Genomic DNA, 24,711 nt, shown 5'->3' with positions numbered 1-24,711 from the left:
AGAATGGAGAAGATATACACTGTGGTCTTACAGAGGGTGAGAGAGCAAGCTTCCTAGAGAAATGTAGTAGATAGGTGTTCAGTGATGTGTGGGGCAGAGCCTCCCATCGTATCCAGTATCATGTATTTACCAGTCGTCATCACTGGGTGAATCTCAACAATGTCTACTTACTCTGATATACCACAGAAGAGTGTCCGCGTTTACCCTTGGGGATTTTTCCAGGAGAAGAGAAGAGCAAGGAAGTTGATGCGTTTGATACCACTAAATCAAAACTGAATTAAGAAAGGCGTGAATCAAGAAGGGCTAAGTTAGAATGCACAGCTGCCATTAAATGTCTTCCTAAAGTACCATCTTCACATTCCCTCCTTGTCTGAGGTTTCACTGTCCATTGAACCAAAATCCTAGAAGTCAACATTTCATAAGTTTTATTAAATGACTTCGTTACAGTATACTGCTATAATCATTCTATTTTAATATGGTTGTCAGTCTCTTACCATGCCTAATTTATAAAGTAAGCTGTATCATAGGTTTGTATATCTCGGAATAATACTTGTGAATGTGTGTTTGCATTTGCTGTTGGGTGTGATTATGTACTTAAAATTGATTATTTTTATTTTTTAACAAAAATCACCATACACAGTTGCTCTTTTAAGATACTAACTTAAAAAATTTTTTTTCAAATGTGAAAATATTGAACCAGGACTCTCCTCTACTCCGGTGGGTCTTAACTCTCACAGGTTTCTAGGGAACCATTTTGTAAAGTATTCCTCTAGGGCAGAAGATGGTACCCTGATGACTCAAAAAAACATAATGTAACTTTCAAAAGTCCCCAACTGTACATCAGGGGATAATTCATATATGTGGAAGGATCGGGCTCATGATTTGATCAAATTTATTTTTTCACTGTGAGTATTAAAATATGTGAGGCATGACAGACATATATGTGCAGATCCTCATTATGGAAATACCTCTTTCTTTCAGCGCTCGAAAAAGAATGTCAGTGATTGTTCGCACTCCATCCGGGAAGTTACGACTTTACTGCAAAGGAGCTGTAAGTCTTTATTTTTGTCTTTTACAGTTTTGATTTATGCTGGTTTATATTGTACGTGTTAGGCATTCTGCTGTGGGAATGTAATGCAAATGTTTAGCATGAAGTTGCTGACATCCACTTTTGCTGGTGTTTTATAGTAACAGGGTTCTGCCTCTTCTGGTCAAATGTGGAATTCCTTCTGGGTAAATTGGGTGCTTTAAAAAAGTTTAGCATAGGTTATTTTTATAATTTAATTTTTGCTACATAATATTTGAGTTTCATAGTATATAAACTATGTTAGCAGGCAACTAAATATGGAAAACAATATAATTTTTCAAAGAACATAGAAATAGTCTTTGTTCTTTGGATCATAGTTATTGGTATAATTTCTTCATGTGAAGATCACTGTTTGTCTTGCATTGTTTTGATTATAACAGAATTTCTAATAATTGATTAGCATTGACATATGGGCAGGTTATATACTGTGTATTTCTTTTTTAAAAAATTTATTTATTTAATTCATTTTAGTTGTTGATGGACATTTATTTTTTTATTTATATGTGGTGCTGAGAATTGAACCCAGTGACTCACACATTTGAGTCAAGCGCTCTACCACTGAGCCACAACCTCAGCCCCTATACTGTGTATTCTAACTGATTCTCCTAGTTGAAATATGTTTACACTCATGGAAAAATGAGAAATCTACTGACTGGGGCTTTTTTTTTTTTTTAAGGTCAGTCAATATTTTCTTTTTGAATTGCCCTTTCTAGAGACCTAGTTTGTAAATTCCCCACCTTGGAACTTTGCAATTTTGAATAGACTCAACAACCTTGCTTTTTCCCATGGAAATTTGGAAACCAAACTTAAGAGGCCCAAGTCTTTTTATTTAAATTCCTGTTGAGAATGTTAGATGCCTTGGTTTTAAAATCATTAAAATGCAATTTTTGAATGCCTTGGTTTTGAAGCATCCTGGTGGAATGATTTTGCAATGTCTTGTGAATTTCGTTTTGGAATTTCTTTAGTTTTATTTTCCCACTGATTCAAAGACCTGATATTTATTCATTCTGAACATCTTATCACCAGGCTTCAAACTGGATTTTGGAGATGCAAAGGAAAAAAACCTAAGATGTGTCAGGAATTTAAGACTAGCCAGGGAAACACATATAAACAGAAGGTTAGGTTACTAAGGTATCCTAAAGATCTTCCAACAGCCCCATGGGAATATGCACAGTGATAAGGGAATAGGAGAGCCTGCAGACCTCCCACTTCAAACAACTGATAGATGTCTGGTTTAGGCACCCAGATCACATCCGTCCTCCTGTGGCTTTGAACATTCTTCTACCTAAAAACTTTGGGAAATTAAAACATTGAATAAAAAGTAAAAATATAGAGACTCTTTTTTTAAAAATAATCTCAGAGAGAGTTTGCATATGTTAACTCGTTTATTGCATTGTTTTTCTTCCCTCCCAAATCGGCTATGAAATGTGGTTCAGTGGTAAAAGGCATAAACATGGAAAGCATGCTTGGGAACTAGTGGTAGGTTGCCAGGGAAGAGCTGAATTTGAGGTAGAAAAGGTCGATGTGAGTTAGGTTTTGTTTTTTTTTTTTGTTTTGTTTTCTTTCGTCTTTTACCATCCTTAAGAACTGTACTTTTTTCTTGATTATTCTCATGGCACCTCAGAGGATGATATAAGGCTACCAGTTGAGACCACTGACAATAGTCCATGCAGGAGTTGATATGGAATAACAAGACAGTTGCAGAAAAGACAGAGGAGGATGATTTAGGACTTAATAATTGATTGGTGATGAGGGAAGGGATTATCCAAGATCTTTAGGGGATTTCTGCTTGGCTTGCCAAGGGGACTGAATGATATCACTTCCCCAAATGGAGAGTTGGCCAGCTACATTTGAGCCACAAAGATTTCACAGGGGATAGAATCTAAATTTCACAGGGGAAGAAATCCAGGGTACAGATACATCCTAGAACTTAATGTATATAGTTGGAAACTAAAAGCAGGGGATGCAGTCTTATATGAAGAAATGTTACCTGAAATGAGACAAGAGTAATAAAATGAAAAGTAGAAGAACCAGGAAAGCAGATTGTGATTTGGAGGAGAATCTAAGGAGCTTGTGGATTGATTCCTTGATAGAGTCAATAATCAACAGATAACAGCTGTAGCAGAAGACCTGGATAAACAGAGCTCATTATGCACTCCAGTCAGGATGGCATAGTATGCCATACTTTGATTTGCATTCTTTGTGCAAATCAAAGTCATGGTGAAGACACATGGAGTTGATATAAGTATAAAGAGAAAATAAAGCTCAAACTACACAAATAGACGTCTGTGTACTGTACTCCAAAGTAGAAATAGAATCAGAGTGGTTCATTGAATGGAAGACTTGAGCAGGGTGGGGTGGGCATCCCAGCCTCTGGGTTCAGAATCTAGAAGCAGTGGTTAGAGTTTGACTGCTATGAAACCATGGGGCGAGTGTCCCAGATTTGAAATCACATGAGAGCCAGCTTCCTGTCTGAAGTTAAGGACAATGGTGAGCTTCCCCAATGTAAGAGGAAATCTCATGCCAACCTCTGCAGAGGGTTTATAAAATGACCAGGTTGGCCTGCCTGCAAAGAGGGACAGAACAAGAGCAAAACTCAGGGACACGTGAAGAATTTTCATGCTAAAAGAGATAACAAGTTCCATAAAAAAACTGGGTATTCACTCCAGATTGAATCATTTATATAGACCCATCTGCCAAGGAATGTTTAAGCTCAACATATTGAAGAAATTCTAACTTTTTTTGAATCAAAAAGAAACAAAGAGAGGTAATATAAATACATACACACACACACACACACACACACATGCATACATAACCTATATATACAAATTTTTAAAAATAAATAAATGAAGTAAATGTCAGGTTAGACACAGTTCAAGTAGAGTTAGTAAATTTAAAGATAGTACTGAAAATTCCATCTTGAATATGCATAAAAAACACAACAGCTGTCTGTATGTATGTATATAGGGTGGGGGGTGTCAAATAATTTATTTTCCCTACTTCGTCTAGATCTTCTCAAATAAAGATGTTTTGCTTTGTTAATTTTTAAATGGAAGAAAGAAACTGTATAAAATATACTACATATTTATGTACGTATGTATAGTATTAACTAAAGAAAAAATACATTTACACAAGTAAAAATTTATTCAAGAAAAGAGGCATTCTATCCCAAATTTTTTTACCCGAGGAAAAATTATAAACTTGACTTATAAACTTAATGCTGTAGAGACCTTAAAGTGATTGAAAATTTCAAATTAGGTGTTCCTTAAATAAAGTTCTTTGCCATCTATAAAAAAGACCACATCTGAAATTAGTTGCTTTTATAGCAGTTCACTACCACCACACCAGGCAAATTTCAGATAATTCTGAATGACACACAAAAAAAGTGTCTGCATATGTTTAGATATGGGTGTGTCTTACATCTTTGTCAAACATTCCAGGTCAAAGGGACCCAAGCTTCATGTAGCAGGGCAGTCTCACCTTACTTAACCTGACTGCAAGATCAGATTCCCAGTGGCAGTTGTTTAACTTATAGTGTCAAAATCAAACAGAACTATTAAAGACAAATCTCCCAAGAAATGAATGTTCATTTAGAAAGAGAACATAAAAATTAAATTGCAATTCAAGACACACACACACATAGCCCACAATGGTCTTGGGTCTATTCTGTGAACAAAAGGTGAAGGTTTTATTAAGATGGAGAAATCTACACAAATGATTTTGAAAGAAATTTCATTGGCACTTGCAATGGATTGCTGACGCTGGCAAGCTCTGATTGGGGAGCGGCACGAGTTACTATGTAAAGCTATCCTTAAAGTCATAACCAGCTGTTTCCTTGTCATTTGCTAAATAAAATTAGTCTTAAAGTCATGGCAGCCCATTTCTTTGGCTCAGTTTTAGGAGATAGTTCCTAGAACAGGTATCTGTGAGTGTCCCCCTCCCTTATGGCCCCTCCACTCCATTTTGCATAATTATTTTCATAATGGTAAGATTATCTAGATGATTTCAGTATTAATTGCGGCACATAAATAAGCAATTATGTTAAGATCTACTTGTTTTCCACCACTGCCATCTTATGCAGATGCCTGCATTTTCTGGTAGTCTTTTTTTTGTGTGTGTGTGACAGTATCATACATATCCTGTGAGGTTATACACAAGTGACATTTCAAAATGATTGAGGATTGCATCCAAAATTTTATTAATTTAAATAATTTTGAACACCTACCATGTGCAAGGCACTTTGGAGGCAGAGCATTGTTTGAACTTCAGTATAAAAGACAAACAAAACCAATTTTCTGAATGAGAATTCTCCCAAGAGGAGTTATTAATCATGAGTTCAACTTTTCTCAAAGCCCTGGATCTTCACACAGTGAATATAACTTGTCTATGCTGTGCCGCTCCCATAGCTTCAGCTCACCATAACTCTCTACTTTTACCTTGCTAAGGGCAGCACAGATAACTACATGCAATGAGGATTTTCCATAAACACAGACTAGACGATTCTGAGTCTCATCCAATGGAGTGTGTACTCATTTTAGTGCCTATAAAGAACCTGATTTAGCTCCTAACAATGCGCCCAGCACTTGATGTAGCCCTCTCAATAAGGGAGTGTTAACTATGGCTGAAAAAATATCTGTAAATAATATATTTTTTGCATGTGATTTTAAAACAAGGATACATTTAATGCAGAAGGCCAAATTCTGTCCTCTGCTTTTCTCAATATTACAAGGAAGTTAGAAACTTAATTTCTCTCGTATTCAAGGCATCAGTTTCTTCCACTAGAATGTTTGGATATACTGCAGAATTCAGTCCTTCAGATCTTATTACTTATCACTTTTGTTTTTGTTATTGTGATTTTTTTGAAGATTTTCTTAGTTTTAAAATGACCTATATTCATTTCATTGAAAATTTCATTAGCTTCTGGAAAAAAAATAAAGATCATAAGTTAAACTTTTCCTTCTTCTTGAGAAGGGACAGTGAGGGGAAATTATCATTTCCTTTTGCTTTGCCCCCCTTCCCATTCCACCACTGAAAAATGGAAAGAAGTTCATAATTAGAGCTTGGAATATTCCATCTGCTCTGAGGTCACTAAGTTGTATTTCTCTCAAGGGTTCTAAATCATACTCCATTAGTCTGCTTCCAAATCTCAGCCCTGAGACTAGAGACCCCTATATGGGTAATATCACTAAGAAAGTAATTGCAGGTAAATGATTTATTTTTTCCTGGTCTAGTAAAACCATGAAGACTAAACACTAGAATTTTTTAAAACATTAAACCAAAGCCAAATAATAACTAAAGGAACAATAGGCAATTTGTAAATGAGCAAAAACTAGAGAAACGTAAGTGGTACATAAAGCTAAAGCTAAAAAGAACTTTAAAAACAATCCAGTAATTTTATTTTACAAGTTAAATCAACTGAGTCTTAAAGTGGTACAATTAAAAACTGCTGTTTAAGGCAGTTCCTGTTTTGTTCAAGGTTCTCTGCACTGTACCACCAGCCCTCTTGAGCAGATCCAGTAGGCCTGTGTTGCTTAAAGTTTATTCTCTGTGAACACTGATCCCATATAGGGCTCTAGCCCCTGGAAGGTTCTGTGAGCATATAAGTTGGGACCTGTGCCATACAGCCATTGAGAGACCCACTGCGATTTTTTAAATTTATATATAACAGCAGAATGCATTATAATTCTTATTACATATATACAGCACAATTTTTCATATCTCCAGTTGTATACATAGTATATTCACACCAATTTGTGTCTTCATACCTGTACTTTGGATAATCATGATCATCACATTCTACCATCATTAATTACCCCATACCCCCTCCCTTTCCCTCCAACCCCTCTGCCCTATCTACAGTTCATCTATTCCTCCCATGCTACCCCTCCTTATCCCATTATGAATCAGCCTCCTTATATCAAAGAAAACATTTGCCATTTGGTTTGGGGGGATTGGCTAACTTCACTTAGCATTATCTTCTCTAATTCCATCCATTTACCTGCAAATGCCATCATTTTATTCTCTTTTATTGCTCTTTTATTTCATTGTGTATATATGCCACACTTTTTTATCCATTCATCTATTGAAGGGCATATAGTTGGTTCTACAGTTTAGCTATTGTGAATTGTGCTGCTATAAACACTGATGTGGCTGTGTCCCTGTAGTATGCTATTTTAAAGTCCTCTGGGTGTAGAACGAGAAGAAGGATAGCTGGGTCAAATGGTGGTTCCATACCCAATTTTTCAAGAAATCTCCATACTGTTTTCCATATTGGCTACACCAATTTGCAGTCCCACTAGCAGTGTATGAGTGTACCTTTTCCCCCACATCCTCGCCAACACTTATTGTTCTTTGTCTTCATAATAGCTGCCATTCTGACTGGAGTGAGATGAAATCTTAGAGTGGTTTTGATTTGCATTTCTCTAATTGCTAGTGATGATGAACATTTTTTATGTATTTGTTGATTGATTGTATATCCTCTGAGAAGTGTCTCTTCAGGTCCTTAGCCCATTTATTGATTGGGATATTTGTTTTTTGGGTGTTTAGCTTTTTGAGATTTTTATATACCCTAGAGATTAGTGCTATGTCTGATGTGTGAGGGGTAAAGATTTTCTCCCAAGATGTACGCTCTCTATTCACCTCTCAGATTGTTTCTTTTACTGAGAAGAAGCTTTTTAGTTTAAATCCATCTCATTTGTTGATTCATGATTATAATTTTGCACTATAGGGGTCTTCTTAAGTAAGTTGAGGCCTAATCCAACATCATGGAGATTTGGGCCTACTTTTTCTTCTATTACACACAGGGTATCTAGTTTAGTTCTTAGGTCCTTGATCCACTTTGAGTTGAGTTTTGTGCATGATGAGAGATAGGGGTCTAATTTCACTTTGCTGCATATGGATTTCCAGTTTTACAAGCACCATTTGTTGAAAAGGCTATCTTTTCTTCATGTATGTTTTTAGCACCTTTGTCTAATAACTGTACTTATGTGGGTTTGTCTTTGTGTCCTCTGTTCTGTATCATTGGTCCACCATTCTACTTTGGTGCCAAAACCATGCTGTTTTTGTTACTGTTGCTCTGCAGTATAGTTTAAGGTGTGATGTAGCGATTTCACCTGCTTCACTCTTCCTGCTAAGGTTTGCTGTAGCTATTCTGAGTCTCTTATTTTTCCAGATGAATTTCATGATTGCTTTTTCTATTTCTATGAGGAATGTCATTGGAATTTTGATCGAAATTGCATTAAATCTGTATGGTGCTTTTGCAAGTATGTTCATTTTGATAATATTAATTCTGCCTATCCAAGAGCAAGGTAGATCTTTCCATCTTCTAAGGTCTTCTTTGATTTCTTTCTTTAGGATTCTGTAATTTTCATTATCTAGATCTTTCACCTCTTTCATTAAGTTGATTCCCAAGTTGTTTTTTTGTTTTGTTTTGTTTTGTTTTGTTTTGTTTTTTGAGGCTATTGAGAATGGGGTAGTTTTCCTCATATCCCTTTCTGAGGATTTGTCACTGATATACAGAAATGCCTTTGATTTATGGGTGTTGATTTTATATCCTGATGCTTTGCTGAATTCATTTGCTTGTTCCAGGAGTTTTCTGGTGGAACTTTTAGGGTCTTTCAGGTATAGAATCATAACATCAGCAAATAGTGCCATTTTGAGTTCTTCTTTTCCTATGTGTATCCCTTTAATTTCTTTCATCTGTCTAATTGCTCTGGCCAGTGTTTCAAGGACTATGTTAAAAAGAAGTGGTGAAAGAGGGCATCCCTGTCTTGTTCCAGTTTTTAGAAGGAATGCCTTCAATTTTTCTCCATTTAGAATAATGTTGGCCTGGGGCTTAGCATAGATAGCCTTGTGATGTTGAGATATGTTCCTGTTATCCCTAGTTTTTCTAATGTTTTGAACATAAAGGGGTGCTGTATTTTGTCAAATGCCTTTTCTGCGTCTATTGAGGTGATCGTATGATTTTTTAAGTCTATTGATGTGATGTTAAAGGGATGAGCAGTATTGCAGCAGGGCCAGCCCGTTAGCTCTGTCCAGTCCAGCATCTCCTGGACTTTCTTGAGTTCTGGTCCCATTATTCCTTGTAGCACCTTTTCAGAGCTCTACAGAACCGTTAGGGCTGGGTGAGAATCTTGCAGTATTTGGGAAGTAAATAAGTATTAATATTCACATTTCAAACATTGGAGTAACTATAGTGATTTATTCCAAAAGAAAATGAGAATGTAGGCCTAGAACCTCCCCTTAGTATCTACTGGGTATTTTTTCCAGGATCTCCACAGATACCCAAATACAGAGATGCTCAAGTCCCTTATATTAGATGACACAGTGCATGCATATAACCTACACACATCTTCTCTGGTACTTTCAGTTATCTCTGTGTTGCTGTTAACACTTCATACAATGTAAATGCTGTGTAAATAGTTGTTATACTACATTGTTTAGGCGATAAGAAAAAAGTCTATACCTATCCTGTACAAGCAACCATCCAGGGCCTGATGACATCTGTCTGTGATTGGTTGAGTCCTTGAATACAGAACCTGTAGATCCAGAGGTCTAGCTGTATTTCTTTGTGTCATTAGGGAAACAGGGTTATCTGGAAAAAATATTTCATGCCTTAAAATAAGTACTAAAGGTGATTAGTTATTTTTATACTGATTTGGTAACTAGTAGTGTCATACCATTAACTTTATTAAACTCAGAATGCTTTATTAAGTACATTATACCTTCTCTTTGTTTTCCAGGACACTGTAATTTATGAACGACTTGCAGAGACTTCAAAATACAAAGAAATTACCCTCAAACATTTAGAACAGTTTGCTACAGAAGGTGAGCATAATAGTAGTAAAGTATGATTAAAATACACAGAAATCATATACTCTTGAGAGCTTACAAAGTCACTGGTATTATTTTACCTAGACATTCCTAAAATAAGGTATCAATATTGAGAACTTAGATTTTACTATATTCTGTTCCCATACAATATTTTTATTAGAAAACTAAAACTGTATTTATTGAAATGTTCAGAGGCTTTATCCCCACATTTTAGGTAGTAAGACCCATAAATCTGTTTACTTTTCAGAATGGATATAATTTACAGTGTAAACACTTTACCTTATATCTCAAGAAATTCATTAGGGAAAAAATGAGTCAAAGAACTGAAATATTCTAATCTGAATAAAAGAGAGAAGAAATAAATAAGCCTATGTGATTATGAAAATGAGTATCAATTTAGTTAGAACTGATGACTTTTTTCTAAGGCCCCGACCACATGTCAAGCTCTGTGTTAGACCTGAGAATCGATGAGAAAAAAGAAAAAAGCTTAACCCTGTCTCTCTGCCTTGAAATATGATGATGTGTGAAACAAAACAGTACCTGGTCTAGAGAGCTGATCTAGATAGGATGAAAGGGAGTAAGGGTTGTTAAACATTAGGGTCAGTACCACAAGAATTTGTAGTCTTATCTCTGAACTTGGCAACAGTGGTCACAGCTGTATCTAAATCTCCCATCTCAGTTTTCCCTCCTGTTTCAGCTCCAACAGTCGCCAGGGGCACCAAGCCTGACCCCTGACCAAATCCCCTCCTGATCCAGGCTGAGAAAAGATAGAAATGTTTTTTAAAAAATCACTAGAAAAGAATTATAATAGACTTTGAAAATCAAGGACACAAAGAACCTCCTCCCAGTTCTGCAGAAAGCAGGAACACAGAAGCATACACGATGATAGAGCTCAGACCCTCAGACAGGGCCCAGGCAGGTTCAACCTACCACACACAGCACAGGTATTATTCGGTTTGGTTTTGCTTGTGGAGGGGTCTGGAGGCATCTTTCTCCTCTGGATATGATGATACACATGCTCTGGCTCTCAGACATATTTGAGTTGGCTCGGCCCCCACCTTCACTCCATTCTTTCTGGCTCTGGGCTGAATGTCACTTCTGCTCCATGGCTCCCCTCAAATAAATTTTCCAGCCAAGTTTCCAAAAGTGAAAAACATGCCCTAATATGGCCCCGTGGATTTAACCTCCACTCTCAGTGATCCGGCAATAGATAACCCTACTCCTTTCTTTGAAAGACCCTCCTGGTATTTTATGTCACAGGTTCTTTGCTTCTTGCTTCTGACATATTGCCTTGAACGTATTTTATTTGACAAGATGATGAAGCCTAGAGTCTGGCTCTGATTGCTTTAAGAGTTAAATGACCTTGAGTGAGGCATTCTCTTAGGAATCTAGGTAGCTGCTTCCTTACATGGCTGAGAAGTGCTCTGGCCTCTCTTTTCTTCTAGTCCCTCTCCTTTCTTCTGGCTGAGGGTGAAGTGAGCTATGAAAGCCGTAGACACTGAGCTCTGGGAGTAGGTCAGCGCACACATGAGTTTTGACTGCCTTTTCTGAACACATCTTGTTCCTTATTGCCACTGACCCTCCATTTACAAAGATTCTTTTTGCCATAAATTTATAGTGGTAAACAGCAGTGATAAATATAGTCATGTAGCCCAGTAAGAGGAAGGCCACCCTCCCAGTTGACTTTAAGGGGTTTCCCTGTCCCTCCTCATAAGCATCTGAAGCCACTATTCTGAGTCAGCCACTGTATCTGACAGTGGAGTTACAGATAGGAAGAACTCCAGGTCCCTGCTGTCCAGGAGCTTCAATCTGATAGAGGAGACCTTGAGAGCAAACGTATAGAATATTGTTATTCACAACATGAGAGCATTTGGGGATTTCTGCTTGGGTCATCCAGGTGAGAGGAGGCTGTTTCAAAACGATGGCTTCAAGAGCTGAGTCTCAAAGTTGATTCAAAACTGACAGTGGCAAGGTATTTGGGAGGGTAGAGTGGAGACCCTGGTATGGAGAAGGTGGCAGCAGGGAAAGAGGTTGAGGCAGTTGATGAAACAAGTAAGAGCCATACATCAGGGTTTACCTCTCATCTTGGAGAATGTTCAGAAGATTTCAAACCAAGGAAGCCCTTAGTAAGATCAGGATTTTAGAAGAGTCACTCCAGGTGTGGAGGGTGGATGAAAAGGACTGGGAATGAGAAGCACAGTGCCAATCTTAAGAGTGAGAGGACATTGGTAGATGTTTTATACTGAGGTTTCGTCATAGCCGAGTTGGATTTAGCACATTTTATTTGAATGCAGTCGGTCTTTTCAAATGGGACTTTGTTAAACAAAAACAGGAACATCAGACTTCTGAATAAAATCTTCTTTGGTGTGTCTGGGTGTGTGTTGCCTCTTCCAGGGTTAAGAACTTTGTGTTTTGCTGTGGCTGAGATTTCCGAGAGCGACTTTGAGGAATGGAGAGCTGTCTACCAGCGGGCGTCCACCTCCGTGCAGAACAGGCTGTTGAAGCTGGAGGAGAGCTACGAGCTGATCGAAAAGGTGTGTGGGGGGCTGTTTTGGTCCTCCAGAAAGTCAGGTTTCCACAGAGTCTCCATCTTTACTCTTGGGACCAATGGAATAAAAAGCAGACCATCTTGATGCAACACTCACCATTGAATTTCCTCTCACTGTCTAGCATTAATACACCTTCATTAATAGCATTTATGAGAGAGAAGTTTACTGAACAGTCTCAGGTTTAGACATTACGATGTATAGACCTTCACTCTTACAGTTTGGGATCACAGTTTGGTCTGACGATCTCCTTAACAACTTCTTCCATTGTTTCTGCATCACTGAGGACATGGAGCATGCCCACGCACACATTAGATACACATACATGTGTGCTTAGAATTAATCTAAGCATATTTAATATGTAATATAAAATCATGATATAGCTTACATAATCTGTAGCTAGTAATTAGTAATACTTAAGTGAATAATCCTGGTCGTATACCTGGCCAATTGTTGTACTACACTTATGCACCCCTCTCCCTCTATTATTTTGATCACAAGTATAAATATCCCTCTTTTACAGATGAAGAAACTAAAGCCAGTCATCCTAAAAGTGATCCATACACTATGGCTGGTGCTATAGAAATAGCAAGATGTTAATTATCAGTGGCAAATAATTTTGTGTACTCTGTGCCAGGTGCTGCTCATAGCACTTTTGTTTATTAACTATTTAATCCCTTTGAAGTGTTAATTATCCTATTTACAGATGAAGAAATCAAGGCACACATTAAGTCATCCTGCTAACATTACCCAGCTCCCAAGAGCAACAGATCTCCCTCCTACCCGTTTTCATGCTCTGAAGCACTCACGTGCCTCCACTCTAACCTTTAACTACCCATTAAATAACTCCCCAGTTGCTCAGTCCCTTCAACATATTCATGTTTGTACAGCATGGAAGCAAACTAGCTTGTCAGCCACAGTTCATCAGATCTCACCTCCAGGTAAGTAAAGGCTGACTTTTTCCTCCTTCCTCTATCAAACTAGGTATTTCTGTCTTATAAGGCCGTGAGCACCACACGGATGTCCTGGACTATTTCTACTTCCGTTCCCACATGCCCTTTACTACTAGGGAGGGCCGTTTTCTAGCTGCAGGTGGTTTCTCTGTTATATACACTTGCCACATGTAACTCTAGGTATTGTTCTTCTGTCTCCTCATACACTGTGATCACTTCATATGTTGTGTGTTTTATAAGGGAGACATCTAGTCACATGGGTCATACATCATATGCAGAGAGAGAACGATATATAGATAGAGATATTAACCCCTTATATATGAATTTAATATTTTCTGCACTTTATTCTAAGAAGACACGTGATAGCATATGTAATACCTTCCAGCTTGGCCCTCCTCACCAAATTTTAGAGGTGTGCACACAGCAGGGGCTTGCTATCAATTTATTTATTGAACCTGCTGTTTTTTCTTTTTTGGCCACTTTCTAACATTTATATATGATTTTGTCTTTTGGGTATTATATGATGAAATAAAATAATATGGGGCCATGACCGTAATCTCCAATGAAAGTCATTTATTATATCTTACTAATGGAATGGAATTTTTATCTTTTGCTTTCCTTACTCTTAAGAATTTTTTTAATTACCATATTTGTAAATGATTCTCTTATTTCTGCTATCTTCTCTCCCATGCTAATGATATGGAATTAATGTACAGGGACACTAAAAATACATTTGAAAATGGATTATTAAATTGTTTGTACTTGAAGGATATATAGAAAATTCTGGAGCTGAATGCTCAATAATCCTAACATTCTTACTCTTAATTTCTTAGTATCTATGGGTTAGATTTTCTAGGATTTACAGTTTTCTTGTTAATGTCTGATTAAAACACCTTAGTACTTTGAGGTTTTTAACAGAAGTAGATGTTCAATCTTTTTCCAGCAGATGGTGATCATGAGTTGCATTGAAATTTAAGTTGCCTGAGAAAATCCATTGAAAGTTTTTGTTGTTGTTTCTTTGGGTTTGTTTGTTTGATTGTTTAGTTTACCTACATGGAAACCTCCCTTATGATTGCTTTTTAGCTAAAACAAGTTAAAATGGAAAATTAGAGCTAATTTATCTTTACTTCTTGATAAGCCACAGGCTCTAACATGTTAAAAAGTCTTAAGACCCAGAAAGGTGAAGAGATTGGGTCCCTTACTCAGCCAGAGTATTGGAGAGGGGGTTTAGGGACAGGAAAGATGGTGGAATGAGGTGGACATCAATCATTACCCGAGGTACATGTATGACTGCACATATGGTGTGACACTACATCATGTACAATCAGAGAAATGAAGTTGTGCTGCAGTTGTGCACAATGAATCAAAATGCATTCTGTTGTCATATATACCTAATTAAAATAAATTTATAATTTTTTTTTTTAAATTCAGAGAACAAGAGTACACTTCTGAGTTTCTGGAAACTTAAAAAAAATTAATTTTCTGCATCCTTCTGTATTCCTCAAACTGGGTTTTTATTCAGTTATACATTCAGTTAACTTTCATTAGGCAGTTAAAAGGTACTAGATATCCAGCTGCACAAGCCCATGAGGAAAATGGTTTGGGCCCTCTGGGTGCCCTGGTCTGAACAAGTCTCAAGTTGAGGAAACCTCAGGAACCCCCCCTGAAGTGATCCACACGCTCCATCTGAAGGAAGCATGCAGAGAGGAGGTAACTTTTGAAAGAGCTTAAAAGAGTGTTGAACCAGGTAGAGGAAAGCAGAAGTCTTTTTTTAAAGGAAAAAAGAATGACGCAGGGGTCTCTGCAACTGAGCTGTTTTTCTAAAAAGTGGCTGTGCCAACACTGGTCCTTTGAGGACTGTGGGGTTTTTTAGAAGTCTATAGAGCCAGGGTGATATCACTTTGTTGCTGGTCTGAGTTTCCATTCTTAGTTAAACTCAGCTGGGGTCAGTTCCGTAGAAGTTTTGATTTACTGCAGTTAAAACCACCCTAGTGAGGCAAGTTTCAACCTGTCAGGCCGCTGATTCTGCTCATGTGTCACCCTGGCTTTAAATTTAGCTGTCACAGCCTTAGAGTTCATCCAATTTGGCTTCTTCCTTACCTACTTTAACGGAGACATGTTGATTAGGCAATCTATTTTTTATATGTTTGGAATCTATTTTTATGTAGACTCTGATGTTGGACTTAACATATAAGGAAATGAATTTTTTTTAACGTGAGAGTGGTTTTCAAGAAAATGTTTTTAGGGCAGAACCCATTTTCCAAACAAAACATTCCCTGAACCATGATAATCATAACTGATAAAAGCAGCGCCGCCCTGGCTGAAAAGTTAAGGGGTGGAGAGAAGCCCCTTGTTGGCTTCCGCTACCCCTCCACCATGGTGGTCCGTGAGGGGCTTTTCAGGACTGGGGGGTCCTCTGAGTACAATTTGGAGACTATATAATGTTACCTCTGTGTGTGGACTTTTTAGAAAATGTGCTTCTCCAAAGATCAGAACTTCATTGTGGTCACACAGGATGTTTCTGAACACATTTGAATCAGTGACCCGGGATGCCGTCAACACAGTGTTGGTCGTATTACTTCAAAAACAATTCAAAATTTGAAAGATTGATAGAGCATTCCACAAAAACAAGAATGTTTTTGATAAATAAATATTTTACAATATGATGAAGGTTGTACTTTCAAACCCTGTGTGCTCTCTCTCCCTCTCCCACCTCCTCTCACCCCTGTCATATTCATTCAAATGAGTAAATTCAGTTTTTAAAACTTAGTTAAAGCCATATTCCTTCGGGGGTTATAACTTCTGGTGTGAACTGAAAAAAACTACCCAGCTAGACCACAAATATGCAAGAATACGTTGATATCTATCCATAGGTGCAAGGCTGGGTTACTTTTCTACCCCAAGACTTCTGAGCACTAGAGTGCACTGCCTTAACCCCACCCCCACCCCCAAGGACACACTGAAGGGAAGAGAACACCGAGGTATGAAGAATCCTCTGCTAATGGCATCCATGTTGACAGTCATCATTAGAGGAGAGAACTGGTGATTTTTAAATTTATCTAAAATATAATCACATCTGTTGTAATATTGTATTGTGTGGGCTCCAACACTTGCATCCATATGGTAAACTTTTCAGAATACTAAAAAAAAAAAAATTCTTATGCCATGAGTTGTTTCAAGAATCAGTTACTGGTACATTTTCTTTTCTGTTACTAAATATAAGCCAGGGGGTGACATTTGATAGTAGGAGAGTCTTAACTTGTTCAGGAATAAGGTCACTTAGTTAACATGCAAAAGGTACTGTTAGAGTCATCTCAGATGCTCCAGTTGTCTTGACCCACTTGGAAGAGGAATATTACAGCTTCACTCTGGTGCTATGGACAGTAATACCTCCTAGTCCCTCCTCATCACCACTTGAGAGAATTTACAGTTGTCTCATTTTCAGATGACAAACCTGACCTGTTTTGTCTTCCTTAACCTTATTCTTTTGAAATACGGTATAGTTGAATTCATCATTTCAGCTTATGAAACCAGTTATAGTGTTCAGTCTATACTTTTTAAAGCCAGATTATTTTTAAATAAATTTAAATTTAAATTATATCTGCATTTATTTAAAAAGAATTGTAAATAACAAAATATTATAAAATCTTAAGTTTTATTAGCAATGGTTTCTCTGAAATTTCTCACCTATTTGCTTTGATCTGTCACTTTAATTTTATTCTAACATTTGAAACACAAATTATTTTTACCTCATTCATTCTGTTCTGCTGGATTCCTTTGAAAATTAATAGTACAGAGAGTTCTAATCTTACTTTCTTATTTTCTAATTAAACCAGTGGTAGAATATGAAGATGTGTCTTCATGGAAAATATAGCTTTTTAAAGTTTTTTATATTTATTTGCTTCAATCAATGTGATTATATCTTTAGCACTACACAAATTACCTACTAATAGCTTCTATGTTTATGAAAGCACATTATGTATCTTGAGCATCATAGAAAATAAAGCAGTGTGATATAATACTATCTAGATTGAGCATTGATTGAAGCAGTATTTCCCTAATAGTAAAATTTTTTTCTTGTTTTGAGGAGGAGAAAAAAGTAGAAACTTAACTTATGCTTTTATCTGGTGAAGTTTTAAAAATAGATTGTGGGTCAGAGGATCATTTCTGAACTGGAAAGCAAAACCAAGAGTGCTGTAATTTTGGCATCGTCTAACACTCCTTTGATCAAATAGTAGTATTGTATCTTATATGCATTTATAATTTGTGATTAATGTATACCCACTAGATTGAAATTTCATGAGAGCAATCATAATTATCATATTCATCTCTGTATCTCCAGTGCTTGACTGTCTGGCCTACGTTAATCACTCAATAAATATTTGAAGAACAAATGAATTATTCAATTAGATAAATTATTCAGAACCTGGAGCTTAGTAAGTGCTTACTTAGTGAAAACCTGGTTCCTAGTACCAATATAGTTTACACTTTTCACACATTGAAGGCCTTGGTACCAAATGTAATGTCACTAAGGATTAATTTAGGGCTATGACAGAAAAGGAGCTAATAATTTTACAAAATGCATTCTTAAGAAGTTTAGGATCACTTGTTTAAAAAAAAAAAAATCTGTCTCCAGAGTTACTTGTATATAAATGTAAGAAGAACATGTTTGAAAAGATTCAACATCACACATTTGAGCACTGGAAAAGGCAGACTCTCTTCTGGTCTCTGGGGCACAGTAGGGGAAAGGATTGAAAAATCTCTACCTTTGTTTGAGTGATACAAGATAGTAAACTTGTAAATCAAGGGGGAAAAAAAAGGTGTTTTGTTATTGTTTTGTTTTGTTGTTTGTTTTTGTAATTTTTCCAGACAGAATTTTGGTGCCCTGTGCACTGAGATAAGGTATTTGGATAGGACAGTGAGGTCATGATCTTTTTTTACATTATTTTCTTTACTTCTCCCTAAAATATGATTCACATTTTGGGGCTCTTTAAAGACTGCCCTGATGTGATGTAATATTAGATCAACCACTGTGCTGGGAACAGTAGTGCAGGCCTACAATCCCAGCAGCTTGGGAGGCTGAGGCAGGAGGATTGCAAGTTCAAAGCCAGCCTCAGCAACTTCATGAGGCCCTTCACAAAGCAACTCAGTGAGACCCTGTCTCTAAATAAAATACAAAGTAGGGCTGAGAGTGTGGCTCAGTGGTTGAGTGCACATGAGTTTAATCCCTGGTACAAAAAAAAAAAAGGTCAACCACGGCATTCAGTGTGACTAAACACAACAGTTGGGTACCCTTTGCCATATGTGGCAACAAATGGTTTAGAAGATTCCTAGAGAAATATAAAACTTAATGGAAAACAGGACCTTTTTGAACACTTTTGGCTGCCAAGTTTATAGTAACTTCTGTATGACAAAGGAATGCTCTTCCAGATAAAACTACCACATCTATTCTTAGTAGCTGCAAATATCACTTTCATTTGTACTAAAAGCTAGATGAAAATCTACATGATGTACTGGTGATTTCATGGTTTAAAATTCCAGTGGTTTCCTGTTTTACTGTTTTCTTAAGAACATTTGCAGTTAGTCATCTCACCTACTAATGAGACCTGTCACTTTTTGAGCATTTATTAATCTCCAGGTCCTCTGCTTTTTTACCCTGATTATTTAGTTCAGGGGCCTCAAAAGTGAGGTACACAGATGATCTATTGCAGGTGAGCAAGGAAATAGCAGGCCTGTTCTGTTTTTGCTTGTATTTTATCTCATTTTAATTTTTCTGCATTTTATAGTGCACATGACTTATTAATAGAACAGAAATGTTGTACAAAACATGACTGCGTCATATGTAAATACTCAACATTTTTTCCTAATCTGCTACTCAAAAAAACAGTTTGAATTGACTGATCTAATTTCATCCCCAAAAGAACCCTGTTAAATCAGTATGATTAGGCATTCTGTTGTGGAAATTGATTCTTAGGAAAGTAAAGTTACTTGCTGAAGGACGCATATCTGTGACAGTTGGCACAGCAAGAATTGAAATCCCAGCTCTGCCTTAATAATAGTCCATACATTATGTTGCCAGTGTGGTTTGGAAAAAGGCAGGAATGTGGGCAAAATATTGGAACCTTGAAAAATAAAATATAATCAAGCATGTAGTTGCATAGTCACTAGATCAGCACTTGTTGACATATTTGGGGCTCCTCCACTTAGTAATCGAGGCAGAAAATATACTCTCTTTTCCTTAAAAAATAAGGTCGACATATGTTTGCCATGGTTTTCCCTCAACTTTAGAATCTTCCTATTTAAAGTGTTTAATATTTTCTTATGTCTCTAATCACATGTTCCTTCTCCGGAGCACTCGTGGCCGACTTTCCACACTGGGTAGCCGTCTTCTGACTCAGATAAGATGGATGTGTTGTTTTTGCAAGCTACACCCAACCACTTCTCAAATCCTGATTCCTTTCGGCTGGGTGTGTGAATTCTGGCCTCATGTGCTAAGCCCTTGGCTCTGTGAGTTCAAATGTAATTTCTGTGGTTCAGAAAGCAATCAGCTAAAACCCTTTTCTTGGCCTCAGAAACATTAACCAGTTGCCTGATTTCTTCAGAAGCATGCAAGTGGGTCATTCCAAGGGTTTAATGCTCTCAGCCTTAGTTTCATAGCCCCGTTTAAACTGAAAGGAGAAGAGGTGGGAGGTTCTCTTTTAAATAAGACTGTCATCCATCCATACCTGCATCTCTGCTAAATGGTGTTAAGAAGAAAAAGGCTCAAGAGTGAATACCCCCCAATACAAGGCGGAACTGAGTCTCCTTATTAGTCTCCCCTTCTAAAATTCTCACCAGATACCCTTTGCCTTTGGAATCTTCACTGGAACACACTGACCTTGAATTTCCATTCTTCCCCTGCTTTTCCAGCCTCATCTTCCTCACCACTATGCCTCATTTCATTTATTGCTCTCATATTGACTTAAGGGCAAATTCTCAAATGCAACAGGCTTTTTCCATACCTCCAGCTCTGCACGTGTGATTTGTTCTGTCTAGAATTAACTCTTGACCTCTCCGGATGGACTAAATCTGAAGTCATTGTTTAAGATTTAAAGTCAAGCGTTAACTCACATTAGATGGTTGTGTTTTTTTTAACTATCCAGACTAAATCGATACTTCTTTCCTATGTTTGTCATTTGTATACACATGAAAGTACATATGTAGTATATAGAACACAGGACTAGCATAGTATTTTTAAAGATAGGGTATAATGTTAGAGTTTGTAAACAAGTCGGGATGGCGCCTGGCATTTTGCCAGGGGGAGTGGTTTGTGAGGTGGCGCCAGCGAGCCATTAAGTGTGGAGATTCCTTATTGGTTGACTGCTGTATCTAGTTTATGTTAATTAAGATAAACTGTATGGAATGTATATATACCCCTCCTGTCCTACAATAAAGGGCTCCCACTCCTGCTGTATCAATCTGCACAAGTTCCTTGTCACACCCCCCCCCCCCCCGGTTATTTTGCTGCAGCTGGACTGTGGCAGTATAACATACAGTAATGTAATTAATTGGGGGGAGCATTATTTCTTTGATGATAATCCTACATCACAGTTAAGAAGTTTTGTCTGAAATTTAGTTTTGCACAAAGACAAAAAAGGGTAGGTAGGAGCTGGCCAAGGGAATATCCAGAGCTATCATGAAGGAGCCACATGTAGAGATGGGATAGGATACTCACAAGGTTTTCGAACTTCAGCTCAATGGCCACACCCATGCACTGCCTATTTTTGTTAAGTTTTATTGGAACACAGTAACATCCATTAATTTACATAATATCTCTGGCTGGTTTTCTGCTCAGCAGCAGAACTGAGTAGTTGCAGCAGAGAATGTATGACCATCAATTTACCATCTGTTCTTTTACAGAACATTTTGTCAACCCTGCTATAGGTCAGCAATTTTCAGAGTTACAGTTCTGCAAACAGCAGCATTGCAGCCACTGCACATTCCCAGCCTCACCTGAAACCTATTCAGTGAGCAATTCTGAGTGCAGGGCCTAACAAGGTGGTTCTAAGCCTAAGTGATTTTGATGCCTGCTAAAGTATGGTAAGAGTCCTGGCCCTGTGGCTAATTACTGCAGGCAAGTTTAGGTGAAACAGCAATAGAAGATGGGGAAGAATTCAAAGAAGAGTGTCTGCTGATACTTTCTGAAATGGAAATCCCTTGTTGCAGGAGATCACTTTATATCCCCAGAACTACATGCTTAGTGCATCTGAATGAGTAAGTGCAGGCTGTGTCTTCGAAAGGAGCTCATCTTCAAATGTGAATGTGGATCCTGCAGGTAAGAAGAGAATAGGTACATCTGGTAGGACTGAGGCTAAACCCCATTCATAGAAACCAAGTGTTGTTAAAGACTAAGGAGCAGGCTGGGCACGGTGGCGCATGCCTGTAATCTCAAAGCCAGCCTCAGCAAAAGAGAGGCACTAAGCAACTCAGTGAAACCCTGTCTCTAAATAAAATACAAAGTAAGGCTGGAGATGTGGCTCAGTGGTCGAGTGCCCCTGAATTCAATCTCTGGTAACCCCCCCCCAAAAAAAAGACTAAGGAACAGAGACAGATGTTTAAAAACCCAAGGATCTGAATAAAAGTCTTACTTTCATTTCCTCTGTCTTAGTTCCCATTTGCTTCCTTTGGGTATGTAATGATTCTTGGGGTTTCTTTCTTACTATCCTAGTTCAACTGTATCTGTGTGACCTCAGAAAATTGACTCAGCCTCCCAAAAGCTATTAACTAGAACAATAAATGCCAAACACTGAACAGTGTCTGGTCCATTTTCTCTGCTCAGAAAGTGTTAGTTGCTTCTTTATTTTTACCTACCTAGTTGTTATTTCATTTATATTGCTGGCCTTTATCATATTAATCCAGTGGTAAAATTTTGCATGCCAATATTACATCTTTGTCTTTAAAGAAACTTTATCAAATTGCCTATGTTGCAGTATTACTCAAGCCTACATTAGTATTATGAGCTTGATCATTATATTTTTCTCACTTGGAAACATAACACATGCTTTTAGAAATATATCATCTAAACACTAACCAAATCTTTGCTCTCATGGAAGTATAGGTCACTTTGAGGTTCTGATACTTAGTAAAATATACATGTATTGGGGGAGAAAATAACCACAATTCCTAAATCTGTCATAATACATTTTACCAGACTACAGAAAGTTTTTGAACACTCTATATGAAGCTTTTTGATCTTCACTAGGGAAGAAGTTTTGTATTTATATACCTTTTGTAAAAAGCCTGCACAATTTAGAAACATCTGAAAGAGAAAAATAAAAATATTGGGGACTTTACTAGGTGAATAAATATTATTTCATGATTTTTCAGTGATAACTAAATCTATATTATGTCAAAGAGTCCTCAACCTGAAACCTTTATAACTTTTGGCATGGTGACAGCTTGAAAGTAAAATTAGTATTTTGGATTTTTTTTTTAATTCCATAAATGCCATGGGAATTTTATCACGTTTCAACACTTTCTGAATATGTAATTCCCATAGTGCCCATTAGTGACCATCTGTGTAAGGTAATACATATTTGGGATGAAATTGATTACAGCCCGAACACCCTAGTGTTATGATCAGAAAAAGCACGCAAAGTTCACATCTTTTTTTCCTAATGATCTCTATGTAGCTGAAGATATTAATTTCCAAAGGCAGAACAGCCTATCACTCAAGATCTTAATCTCACAATAAATGACACCAGGGCAAAAGGATAGGAGTCTGCACAGCCTTGCTCTAAAATTAATAAGTGCTGTTCCCGGGAAGCTCTTAGGATAAAGGGGAAATGAACAGATTTTTGGAGCAGAGTGTTTTCTTTTCACACATCAATGTAGGCCCACACCAGTTTTGCTGAATGTTCAGAAATGTTTTATTACCCTTCTAGAAATCCCTATTATCACCAACACACTCCCTGATCATCTGCTTATAACTTTCCTGATCATACCTTGCTAATCCTACATCTTTGATCCTTTGTATTAATTTTGCTTGTTTTGAAAATGTTTTACTTTTACCTGTGCAAATCCAGATGCTTTCCTTATTTTAAATATGATTTCAACATGATCTCCACATGATCTCCAGTGAAGTCAGTTGTGTGTGGTGATGCTTATCTCTATATTTTCTGAATTCATTTTTCCGCTCAAGAGTAGAGCTCATCAAATATATTTGACTATATTTCTAATGAATATTTTGACTCTCTATGTAGTTACACAGTGTTTTGTGAAATATATTACAAAAAATAATTATGTTTTGGGGGGAAGGTTTTGGTTTGGGTTTGTTTTAGTTTGGTTTAGAGAATTTCGAGGATTTGTATTACTGAACTATTGCCACAATCATTAAGAAACCTTATGATATCTTCCATAGAATATTTAAAATTCGAACACAACTACATCCTGTTCCTCACTGGGATGTGAGCCTGAATGATGTAACTGCAAATACCCTAAAAGTAGCTGGAAGAACTGATGGAGTCATTGTCTAAATGTTGAAATATAGCAATTATAACGTTGGCACAGTTGATGCTGAACTGTTCCTCCTTTTTTTCCTTGAACTTCTTGATGATAATTATCCATCAGGTTATGATAGATTTCAAATCTGCTTCCCATTAAAGGTAATGAAATAATATTATCTTCTTAAATAAGATGATATTTACTTTCCTGTTTTATATATCATATACCCAGAAGTCATGCATCAAGTGTATCTAACAGCTGTGTGCATTATTTGGAACACACTGAATAGAAAATGGTCTAGATTGCAGTGATATTTTTTAACTTTTGGATTATGGATTTTGTTTTTGTTGAGTTTGTCATGAGCTCACTTAGTGAAAATACTGACTGCTGCCTCAATATTATGGAAATACAAAGATAAATAGGACATGGCCCCTACTTTTGAGGAAAACTACTAGGGTCACACATTTAAACAGCTCATCTTAATACAGATTGAATATCCTTTATCTGAAATGCTTATGAATAGATTTCAGATTTTTTTCAGATTTTGGAATATTTTATGTGCATCATGAGAAACCTTGAAGAGGAGACCCAAGTATAAACATAAAATTCATTTTTTTTGTATATGCCTCTTTCACAGAGTGTAAAAGTAATTTTATGTTATAAATATTTATATTTTTTTGTACCCAGGTTTTAACTACCACATCACATGAAGTCAGATGTGGAATTTTCCACTCATGGCATCATGTTGGTATTAAAAGCGTTTCAGATTTTGGAGCATTTCAGACATCAGATTTTCTAATTAGGGATG

The 24,711-nt window shown here is 37.1% G+C and overlaps 1 protein-coding gene across 4 annotated transcripts in view; it reads left to right on the top strand.

The window, feature by feature from the left end:
• Positions 1-24,711, top strand: part of Atp8a1 (ATPase phospholipid transporting 8A1) — a 213,943-nt gene that overhangs the window by 96,899 nt on the left and 92,333 nt on the right. For all 4 annotated transcript variants that reach the window (XM_040292494.2, XM_005319953.4, XM_005319955.4 and 1 more), the window contains 3 exons: positions 982-1,051; positions 9,832-9,916; positions 12,317-12,456. In XM_040292494.2, coding sequence (XP_040148428.2) covers positions 982-1,051; positions 9,832-9,916; positions 12,317-12,456 — 295 coding nt within the window. The remainder of the gene's footprint in view (positions 1-981; positions 1,052-9,831; positions 9,917-12,316; positions 12,457-24,711) is intronic.

This window comes from Ictidomys tridecemlineatus, chromosome 9 (assembly GCF_052094955.1).
Source record: "Ictidomys tridecemlineatus isolate mIctTri1 chromosome 9, mIctTri1.hap1, whole genome shotgun sequence".
Taxonomy (NCBI): domain Eukaryota; kingdom Metazoa; phylum Chordata; class Mammalia; order Rodentia; family Sciuridae; genus Ictidomys; species Ictidomys tridecemlineatus.
The sequence above is the reverse complement of the archived record's forward strand: the minus strand, read 5'-3'. Positions and strand labels throughout refer to the sequence as shown.